This window comes from Propithecus coquereli, unplaced genomic scaffold, assembly GCF_000956105.1.
Source record: "Propithecus coquereli isolate 6110/MARCELLA unplaced genomic scaffold, Pcoq_1.0 Scaffold17, whole genome shotgun sequence".
Classification (NCBI taxonomy): Eukaryota; Metazoa; Chordata; class Mammalia; order Primates; family Indriidae; genus Propithecus; species Propithecus coquereli.
In genome coordinates, this window is record NW_012141635.1 from 6,167,889 (window position 1) to 6,179,499 (window position 11,611).

Here is an 11,611-nt window from a genome sequence, read left to right on the forward strand (position 1 = left end):
AAGGCTATATTCAAGAAACTTCAATTAGATATACTTAAAAAGGTACATTATTTTGTAAAAATCTAACTACTATGTACTTAATAATTTCAAAAAGTGAAAACTATTTGTTAATTTTAAAGTTAACTAACATTTTAATGACTTCGTTGTGTCTGCTTTTGTTGGAAAGCATTTGAATATTTGATTGCAGCATAGAGGTCTGCAGTGTCAGTTGATCCTCTAGATGTACCCATCTAGAGATGCTCTTAAGTTCATTTATTTATGACCTTAAGGGCATCTTGATTTGAGTTAGGCAGGAGAATGTAGATTCACAGCAATAAGTGATTGAAAAGCAACAAAGTATTTTTTCGGGCATGTTGCCAAAGATGTGGGTATCCTACCGCATTTTTTCTGTATTTCAACTGGATCTTTCTTAGCATCAAACAATGACTTTAAAATGTCATCTAATAAGAGCTCAATCAATTCCGTCTGTAGTTCTTTAGGTGCCTTGGTGATCTCAACTAGGTGAGGCTGAAATGCTAATTTGAGTGTGATGTCATGATTCTCAAAGTTAGTGAACCTTTCATTGTATTCTCCAATTAAAAGGTCTATAATATAGGCTGGGCGCGGTGACTCATGCTTGTAATCCTAGCACTCTGGGAGGCCAAGGCGGAAGGCTCACTTGAGCTCAGAAGTTGGAGACCAGCCTGAGCAAGAATGAGACCCCATCTCTACAAAACATAGAAAAAATCAGCTGGGCATGGTGGTATGCGCCTGTAGTCCCAGCTACTTGGGAGCCTGAGGCAGGAGGATCACTTGACCTAGGAGTCTGAGGTTGCAGTGAGTTATGATGACGCTACTGCACTCTAGCCTGTGCAACAGAGCAAGACTCACTCTCAATTAAAAAAAATAATAAAGTCTCTAACAGCTACGTATTCTTCACATGATTTGCATGTATCATCCTGCTCATCAATGACCTTTGCTAATTGGGGAAAATGTTCATCTGAAATTTCCTTTTGAAGAAGAAGTATTTTGAAAATACAGCTTTTTTCAAAATGCTTAGAGTTTTTGCCACATATCATATATAGACTTAGTTTTACATTGCAAAGAATATTCAGAGGGTTTTTATTTAACATATCACACAGAAATGCTGCATTCCTATAGAAATCTTCTTTCAATAATTCACATTGCTGATTTTGTTCTTCATAAAATTTAACTATCTGTTCTCGCAGAGTTAAAATTTTGGCTAACACCTGTCCCTGCTGTAGCCAGGGAAATTTTAGAATGATACGGCAAATCCACAGTGAATGCCTCATCCTTCCACTTTAGCATGTCACGAAACTGACCATGCCATGTTGCGGTTTCATGGATATAGTTAACAATACTTATAACTCGTTGCAAAGTGTCACTTAAAAAGTAGCTTTAGCACAGATTTTGCTGATACAAGATACAGTGAAAAGAAGTGAGAGCATCTGGATCTGTTAATACTTTTTTTTATCTATGCAATAAATCCTCATGTTTTCTTGCCATGGAAGGTGCACCGTGGGTACGTACACTCACTAAATTTACCAAATTCACTCCAACTTCACGACATTTATCTCGGAAGTTGTTGAAGATATCTATTCCCTGTGTTCTGTTCACAAGAGTGCCCAAAGCAAGTAACTCTTCATAGCAAAGAAAATCTGTTATGGCCGAAATGAAGTATAAAACCAGCACCGAGTCAGTAGTAACAGTTGATTCATCCAAAGCAATCGAATAATATATATTTTGCTTTTGAAGTATTGCATGAAGTTGTTCTGTTAAGTTGAAGGCGGCTAGTTCGTGCTGCCAATCAGCTATGGTTCTCCTTGAAAGAGGCAGTTGTTTGTACTTTGAAACATTGAGGTCTAAGCATCCTACAACTTTGACATGCCTTCTTTCGTAATTTCTATATCACTGAATGGTTTTCCTTTTTTCCCAAGAATATAAGCTACTTTATAAGTTACCTCAGTAGCATTATTTCCAGGTCTTACTGCTGCTTGAAAGAATTGTCTTTGCTTTTGCTTTGCATCTTTTAATTTTTACAGTACAACCTTTCATTCCTCTTCCTCTAATTTAAAATATCTGTGGTCCTTATGAGTGTTATAATGCTGATGAACATTGAATTTCTTTAATGTTGATGTTGTAGTATCACAAAGCAAGCAAATCATCTTATGTTGAGCGGAAATAAAATAATACTGCAATTCCCAATCCTCATTAAAAAATCTGTTTTCTTCAGCATTCTCTTGGTCTTCTTTGGCATAATGGGCTGTTAAGCAGACAGAATTAAAAATACCGTCGAGCTGTGCAACTATTCACAAATTCCACTTCAGACAGAAACACAATGCACCGTTATCAAAAGCTGATAACAGACTGGCATACTCAACCCCCATAAACTCTCTCTAGCCAGCCTTGTGCGGTAGTGGTGCCAGTCAGGCGGGGGACGTTGGAACTAAATCATGAGTATAGCAGCCATCAATTTAGCCGTTATGGCTTACTAATGTTCTAATTGTGCTGGTCAATCTGGGAATATTATTTTGTTGAAACTTATTTCATTCTTTGGTATTTTAAGTATGTTCATTTTAAAAATAATATAAAAGATGAACAACAATGTATTAATGAAAATAAAGGGATTTGTCCTGTAAAATTTGGATTTGGTCTAAAGGCTGCACTTAAGGACCTAGAGGTCCACACGTGGCCTTAAGGCTGCAGGTTCCCCACCCCTGTGCTAGACACATGGTTCTCCTACAAACATTGATTGGATACCATCTAAGTGCCAAACGCTGTAAAATATTCACAGGTACAAAGTCTTTCCCTTCTAGTGAGTGATAAGTTAAAGAGATAATTGCATTGTACTGAAGACGTGTGTGATGGTGGAGGAAAATATAGAGTACTATTAAAGTATATAGGAGTTGTGCCTAGTCTAGACATGAGATACGCATCGTGGAAACATGGTACCTGAGTTGAATCCCAAAGAACATAGGTGATGTGACAGGAAGACAGGACACATGGATTGGAGAATGGAATTCCAGGATGAGAGAATGCCATATGCAATAAACTCTGTGGATCAAAGAAGAAAAAAAATATTCTGTTCCACAATCAATGGTTTGAGACAAGAAGAAGGGAATGACAGATGATACTTGGGAGAGAAGCCTTGGTGTAGTCATGGATGACCGTATACGTCATGCTTGGATATTTACACTTGGTTCTGCAGGAGAATTTTAGCCATTAGACCATTTTAAGGAGGAGAATAGTATTGTCAGGTTATTTATTATTTTAGAAAGATCATTCTCACTGCTGTGTAAGTAATATTAACAGTGGATGTAGGAAGGTTTCTTACAAGGTTGTTGAAATAATCTAGGCAGGATACAATGGAAGTGGAAATGTAGAAGGAAGTAGATGATTTGGAAACTCTTAAGGAGGTAGAATTGATAAGAAGTGGCAGATGGACCATAGGTGAAGAAAGGGTTGAGGATGACATCCAGTTTTCTGGCTTGAGCATTGGAGATGAATGATACTACCATTCTTTGAAATAAGAAAGAGAAAAGGAGGAAGGGAAGGAATAATGGTTTGAAACATGTTGAATTTGGGATACTTATGATGTATTCAGTTGGATACTTCATTAGGAAATTGAACAACCAGGTCTGGAATTTGAGAGAGTATTCTGTTGGAGATAAAGCTGGGGGGTGTTCATTAGCATATGGCAACGAATGTGTGATCTATAAAGTTCTCATAATTGCAAAACTAGAATTAGAGCTCAAAGCTGGTGATTCCATGTCATATCAGTGTGTTTATTTCTGTAAAATACTGTTGAAACATAGGGCAGAAGTTAACGTGGTCTGTCTATATTCTGAAATAACTCGAAAGGAGTAAAACGAAGGCAATCAAGGTGAGAGATCTGTTGCTTCATAAGTTCTGCTTGGTGACCAGCAGAGGGCAGTCAATCTCGAAGCTCAGTATTTTTCTGTCCTGTGTTCCCCTTAAGGCCTAGAAGCTCAGCTCTTTTGAATATAGATTTTCAGTGTTCTTGTTACACTGAGTCAGGCATCCAAGGAAGTTTTATTTATCCTTGCATCTGAAACTTAGAAGATGTTCAGTTTTTGTTCTGGAGCCAGATCTTCATTCCAGCCCCTATTCCCCATGTCTAATCCTTGTTTCCTCCTTAATGCTTGAAAGACTTGAGTCATCCCTTAAGAGCTGACATGGTGGCATGAGTTTGGGGACTTAGCGTAAGTCAGGTAGAGAGTCTGAGAAATGTAGCAAATCTGCCTCCCATTTCCTCTCCCTATTAAAAATGTCTCTTTCTGTGCTTTGTTAACTAAGAGTCAGAGACACATTTGTATTTTCTTAGTCTTATGATTCAGGGAATAGAATGAAAGAGATTGACTTTTAGTTTCTAAAGATAGTATTGATAAGCTTAGTTGGTTCTGTAAAGCAGCAAGCCCTTCCACTATTTGATTTGAGGGGTGTAAGGAAAAACTTCTTGTCCCTGGATATATCTTCCATCCACCTGCCACCATGTCTGAAATGCCCATTAGTCTACTTTTTAGCTTCAGGCATTCGAGGCTCCAATAAAATTCAAAAATTTCACTGAAAGGGACAAGGTAAGTGTGGCAGCATTAATTATTTCTCTTCATTTGGCTAACCAATGATTTAGTAAGGACTTCAGAGAATAGGATATGGGCGGGAAAGTTTAACTAGTTTTAACTAGGCGATGGGAGAAAAGGTCCTGAGCTGGGATTGCACTGTTGCCTGTTTATAAACCTCCCAATTGTCTAGTGAATTCATTGTGATAATAGAGCCAGCATTCATAGAGGGTATACTATATGCCAGGCACTGTTTTCATTTAATCTTCAAAGCAACCTTATGAGATAATTGCTATTGCTATCCCTAGTTTACAGATTAGGGAACCGAGGCCCAGAGAAGTTAAGTAGTTTGTCTGAGACTGCTTGTAGAGGGGATAGCCATTGTTTTCCACTGTGCAGTTCTCCCGTGTGTCTTGGCTGCCTAGCATAGTTCCTTGCCCACGGTAGGTGCCCAGTAACCCAATTCAGAATGTGGAGAAAGAAGTAAAAAAGCTTTTAAAGGTTTTCCTTCACAACACCTGCTCTATTAAGTTGAGGGGATACAAATTTGGATTACTTGGATTTTTAGTTTTGTCATTCTCAAAGCTCTGTTATTTCTCTGAAATTGGTAACTGATGATACTCATTTTTTACTCATTTTGTTCTTATTATAGCAAAAGAGTTCCTCAAAAGTTTCATTATAAAAACAAGAAACTCTGTTTAGTAACATAATTTTAACAAATTAATGAAGGCTAACTTAATTGACCTGGCAGTTTTTTGTTACCATGTAGGTTTGATTAGGCTTCCCAGGACATCTGTTGTACACTTGGTCCGTGAAATGTTTCTTTCATCTTTCATTTTACCCTCTTTTCATCCAGGTGAAGAATCTAGATGGAGGAATATTTTTACATAGAAAGTCAAGTAGAAAACACCCTATTTCAGAAATAAACAGAACATTGTCACAAGAGCCTTTTCTTTCTTCTTACAAACTCTGGACCCTTAGCTACTTTGGTGTTGTTTGACATCGACAGTGTAGTGTGACCAGAAGTCAGCCCTAGTCAACTTTGGGGAAAGGACTTGGTGGAATGGAGGAAAATTAAACCTGACGGTGAAAGGCAGGTTTGGTTTTTATGGCTATACGTTATCAGTGCACTATCCATCTTTTTGCTGTGGATAATTGAGAGGTAGCTGATTATCTGGCCAGGTCGTTATAAAACTGACAAGTCAGAATTGTAGACTTTCCCAAATCATAAGCACAGGAATAAAAATGCTGTATTTTTTGTATACAGGTTCAAGAAAGATTGACTTTCTAAATGAGTAACTATTTGGGGGAAGAGAATGCTATCACCTTTATAAAGCTGTGAATTATGAAAGACATTTCTGTTGGGTTACTGAATGTCCCTTGGGGTTTGTTTCATTTATAACATTGCCTCAGGCCTTCTGCTGCATCCTGTTGGAATGACCTCCTTTTCAACCCTGTGCTGGCAGCTGTAATACGCTCTTTCCTCTAGATCCTTCAGGCTTGTCACATGACAAACATGAACTGTGACCCCTTTGTTCCTTACCCAGATGATTAGGTCTCTTTATTTTTTTTTTTCTGTTTAGCAATTTTGCCTTCTTTTTACCCCCACCTCTTGCTTCCATTTTAATTTCCTACCAAGACAAGGTTTTTCATGGCAGTCTAATTTTTTTTATTGAAGTGTAACATCAGTATGAAAAGTTCACACATTATAAGCTCACTGAATTTTTTTCCCAGCATGAACACACTCATATAGACAGTACTTAAATCAAGAAAGGGACATCACCAAAACTCTAGAAAACTTCAATTCTCTTCTGACTACTTCTTATCGCCCCCAGGGGAACTCACTGTCCTGACTTTTCTAGCTTTGCCTGTTTTGGGATGTGGTAGAAATGGAATCATACAGTATGTATTTCTTTTTCATTCAGCATTTTTGTAATATTCTTCCATGTTATGTTACACAGTTGTTATTGCTGTGTAGAATTTCACGATATGAATAATCCACTATTCTACCTTTAATTGGCATTGGGATTATTTCTAGTTTAGGGCGATTGTGAATAATAGTGCTAAACATTCTGGGTATTTAAATAGATGTGGAATTGCCAAAACATAGTATTCATCTAGCCATTCAGTTTAAAAGTTCATATAAAACACTAAACTACTTATTTTAGGCAAACTCTTGGTAAGAAACATTTGTAAACATATATAGATTCAGCTTTAGCATAATATGTCTAATTTATGGCTAAAGAAAGTACTTTTAGTTAAATGTGCTGTAGTTTTAAACAGATAACTCCTGTAAATAACAAAATTGCCACTCACTGCCAGTTATACATTTTACTTTCTTCCTAATATGTACTTTTTATTCAATTTTCCAAAGCTGAATTGTTGGGCCCAGTCTGCAAAAATCTTATGAAGATATTTGGATGGTAATAATTTACAGTAGTCAAGATTGCATCTGAGTTAAATCACCTCCGAGTAGCAATGCTAGCAGAGAAGAGTGACATTCTAGTGCTTCACTGCCATGCTTAGCCGAAGCTCCAGAGGCTGACATTTTTACTTGTACAAATTGCATTCATTACCAAGAACCCTGCAGAACTAGTGAGAGACTGGCTCTATGCTGTAGATGGGCTCCAGGATAAGTAACCAAACAGTTGTGCAGCAGAGACCAATCTTTCTTTTTTCTCTCTTAAGACATGGACTTTCTACAATTTGTAACATGGATACTTATGAACAAGTTTAACCTAATGAATGTAAAAATATGATTGTGATACCATATTTTTCAAAAACTGTGTAGTATCTTTTAAGAAAATTTTATTTGACCGTTAGATAAAGTGCTCCCCAGGTCATACTGTGAACATGCATGGAATTCAGTGGACTGTTTTTGACCATGGTGTTTTGGAGACTTTAAAGGATTCTCCTCACCTCCTTCAAAACAACCAAAAAAGTGGAGGGAATACTTAAGATTTGATGGTTATAAAAGGACAGTAACAGAACCAGAAGATTTGCTTTCTGTCTTTTCTTATATATGTCTGTTGGGTGGGTAAAGGAGAGTTGCCAGTCTTATCAAGGTATTTTTTGAAACAAAAGATGGTAAAAAGAATTAAAGAATAAAGAATTTCATTTTTTATAAACCATCTTTTGAGAATTCTGTGTTTTCTTCCAATTAAAAAAATTGTAATAAATTTGCATATCGATATTTAGAGAGCTATGTATTTACATATTGATATTTAGAAAACTGTCTTAATACAGAAGTACTGGGTTTCATTCATTTTTTTTTTTTTTTGAGACAGAGTCTCACACTGTTGCCCTGGCTAGAGTGAGTGCCGTGGCGTCATCCTAGCTCACAGCAACCTCAAACTCCTGGGCTCAAGTGATCCTCCTGCCTCAGCCTCCCGAGTAGCTGGGATTACAGGCATGCGCCACCATGCCCGGCTAATTTTTTCTATATATTTCTAGTTGTCCAATTAATTCTTTCTATTTTTTAGTAGAGACGGGGTCTCGCTCTTGCTCAGGCTGGTTTCGAACTCCTGAGCTCAAACAGTCTGCCCGCCTCGGCCTCCCAGGTTTCATTCATTTTTAAATGACATAAGTCACATTGGTTGTTCTGTTTTAAACCAGTACATTCAAATCAGAAAATATTGTTGATGATCTGTGTTGTTCTGTGTATTCTGCTAAGCCCAAGAGGAGACAGAAACGATTGTTCCTGTCCTCAGAAGGCATATGGTCTAGTGGGTGTGTGGTGGTGGGAGCATATACAGATTACTATACTATAATGTAAGGTAATTGCCACAGTGAGAATTCTTTGTGGGGAGGGGACAGGTAGACCCATTTTTGATGGGTTTTAAAAGATGAGTAGATGGGCCTAGAGTGGCCCCTTCGCTGGTCTCTGCCTCTTGGCAGAGGAACGGTGTGCCTGGAGTTAAAATGCCATGTAAAGGACAATGGGAAATAAGCCTGGAGGGAAGCCAGGGTGATGAGTTTATATAGATACCCACCTGATACGGTGGATAATATAGCACAGTAATTAAGGGCACGCACTCTAGATGATATTAGAAATTGAGTCCCAGCTCAATTTTGCTTTGTGACCTTAAACAGATTGCTTAACCTATCTATGCTCAGTTTCCTCCTTTGATAAATGGGGATGGCACTCGTATAACTTGCTGCAATGCTGTATAAAAGAAAAGAGATATGTGTCAAAAGTGCTTAACATACCTAACATTTAACAAGTTTTCAAGTAGCTTCTCTGAACAGTGGGTAACCATGGAAGATTTTGGAACCATGGTATGGTTGGATCTTAACCATGCAAGGCTTTTACTGTTGACATACAAAAGACTGCACACATTTGAAGTGTACAGTTTGTTAGATTTTTATGTATGCATACACCTTTGAAATCATCAGCACAATCAAAATAATAAACACATCTATCACTCCCAAAAGTTTTGTATAAGACCTTTAAAGAGGAAAGTCTGGCCTGCAAGGAAAGAATGGAGCACAGTAGAGCCTGGAAGTGGAGAAGTCAGTTCAGAGGCTATTGCCATGGTCTGGGTAGTAGGGAAAGAATGGCCGAGGTCGTGAGGGGATGGGGGCCATCTGAGACGGGGCGGCTGGAGGACAGGGCTGAGTCTTCATCTTTACGTTCTCCCCAGTACCCGGACCAGAGGACAGGGGGCTCATACATGCTCGAATTTCTCTTCATGAAAGATTCTTTATTTTAAACTGCTTCTCCTTTTATTCTTTTTAGGGGTTAAAAGACAACCTTGCTTCTGGGACATCTAGCCTGACCACCACCAAACAGTTACTCCGTCCAAGAATCACGAGAGTCTGCCTCAGGGACTTGATATTCTGTATGGAACAGGAAAGGGAGATGAAGTATTCTCGAGCTCTATACCTTGCCCTTCTGAAGTGACTGCTCCACTCTCCATCCAGATCCTTGCTGTTTACTGCCAAAGAAGACATAACGAGCATTGTTGCACTGTCCTGAAATTTCAATTTGTGGAAAATAATCACCAATATGGAAGATCATTGTTTACAGTTATAAACTTTTATGAAGTCTTACCTATCCATCCCATGACGTTCTTACAGATTAGAATTCATCTTTGTTTTCTGAAAATCAGTTATGAAATGCACTTTACACAGAAGTAGGCATTTGTCTACCTGTGCGTTTAATTAGAGCAAGTTAAGCCCTGTTTGTTACTACCTGCTTCATTTGCCAAATTGTAACAGGTGAGTTGTCTTTCCCTAATACAGCCTGCTTTGAGATGCAGGAGAAAGGAAGAGTTACTGCAAGAAAATGTAAAAAAAAATACATTTCATCCTATACTGAACCAGTCTCAAAGTATGTTAGGTTGTCTGGGCTGGAATCAGAAGTCGCTTAGCTAACTATGACAGTCACCTTCTGTAGTTGAAGGTGACTGGCCACAAAGTAGGGCTTGTGATGACTGGTCAACCGAGTCCTGGTATTGTCAAGATGAGACAAATGGGGATAGATTGTGCCTGGGGTTGCTAATTCTCTGGTTCATATCACCATGTGCTGCTTTCGATACCAAGTGATGGGACATCTTTGTCAGCCAAACCCTAAAATTGAAGCTGGTAATGTACCTCATTGAGAAAATGGAAAAGGTGGAAAGGATTGGAAGGAATGATGGGATGTTGCATTCAAACTGATGAGGAAAGATGAAAATGGAGTCATAAAACAGGAAATGTGCCGCATGTGCCCAAGGAGAGCAGCGGTGGGATTGGAACTCCAGAAAAACTGGTACATGTTTTGTTGATGGGGCGGGGGGGAAACCACAGCCCAACCCAAAAGGAAAATGTGCCAGACAGGATCTCACTATATTGCCCAGGCTAGTCTTGAACTGGTCTCAAGCAGTCTTCCCAAGTAGCTAGGACTGGTCAAATTATACTATTTCAAAAGGCAGAAGTTATTTTTTATTTTTGTTTTAAATCCCAAGAAGGATGGTTTTTGTAGTTCCTTCTCTCATAATATCTTTTAGTTACCCTAAGTTTTAAGCATCTTGATGCATTTAAAAATCCTAATTGATGATTAAAAAATTTTAACAATAGGACTCCATTTGGGATTCTGTCCTTAAAAGGTAATGTCAGTACCTCACTGTTGGGTATCTTGGCTATAAATATGAGAAGCGTGTTATATATTCATGTGAGGAAGAAGCTGATGGGCAATGTAAATCCTCTTTAAAAAAATGTTCCACCTGTGCGGAATGAACCTGGTGAAAAATAATAACTAGTTAGAATCACGGGCAGAAAGAATGATTAAATCCTCCAATAGGGTTTAAAAAATGTGAAATGCTGTGCTTTTTAGAAACAGAATTCAGAGGTGGAAAAAACCACCTCAAGTATGTTACTCTTCATCCTGTTCTTCCCATTGGGACTGTTCTGGCCATATTATATACTATAGTAAGTTTTAAATGGGCCACATTTTTTGTTTCAGCAAGTTATTATGTAAGATGCTATAAATTATGTGTATGTTAAGAGTACTTTAAGAAGAGATCTATACCCAAAGTCGTTTTTGTATATTTAAATGCTTAGCTTTATTTTTTTGTAAAGTGCAGCATACTCTCATATTTGTGTATAATCTTATTGATCAGATGTTTAAAATTATTTCAAATACTTCATTAAAGTAATTATTTTACATAAGAATAACTTTGCTTAGTCACTGACTTTGAAAACAATTGTCATTAGTAGTCAGTCCCCGAAGTGCTTAAATCTTCTGGGCAGTGAATCTTTCTTGGCTCTGATCGTTAGTTACTTTGGAGTGTGGGCATCTGGATTCCAGAAACTCACTTCAGATCCAAGTTGCTATAATATATCACTTTCTTTGAAATAGTTGTAAATTTGCATGCTATTTGGCTCACAAAGTAAAGCATATTTATTAAAGCTTTTCTTGGCCCATCAGGGTTTTCTTACTAAGGTATTCTTTTTCGAAATTTATTTTTACTATACATTTTTAAACTTTGTGTTAAGTGTATCTTACACAGAAAAGAATAAGTGTGTCTAAGGTATTCTTCCACTTAGTT

The 11,611-nt window shown here is 37.8% G+C and overlaps 1 protein-coding gene across 1 annotated transcript in view; it reads left to right on the forward strand.

Moving 5' to 3' along the window:
* Nucleotides 1–9,906, forward strand: part of TAF4B (TAF4b RNA polymerase II, TATA box binding protein (TBP)-associated factor, 105kDa) — a 141,793-nt gene extending 131,887 nt beyond the window's left edge. Inside the window, exon 15 of the mRNA XM_012641754.1 lies at nucleotides 9,319–9,906. Coding sequence (XP_012497208.1) covers nucleotides 9,319–9,483 — 165 coding nt within the window. The 3' untranslated portion in view covers nucleotides 9,484–9,906. The remainder of the gene's footprint in view (nucleotides 1–9,318) is intronic.
* Nucleotides 9,907–11,611: the final 1,705 nt, after the last annotated feature.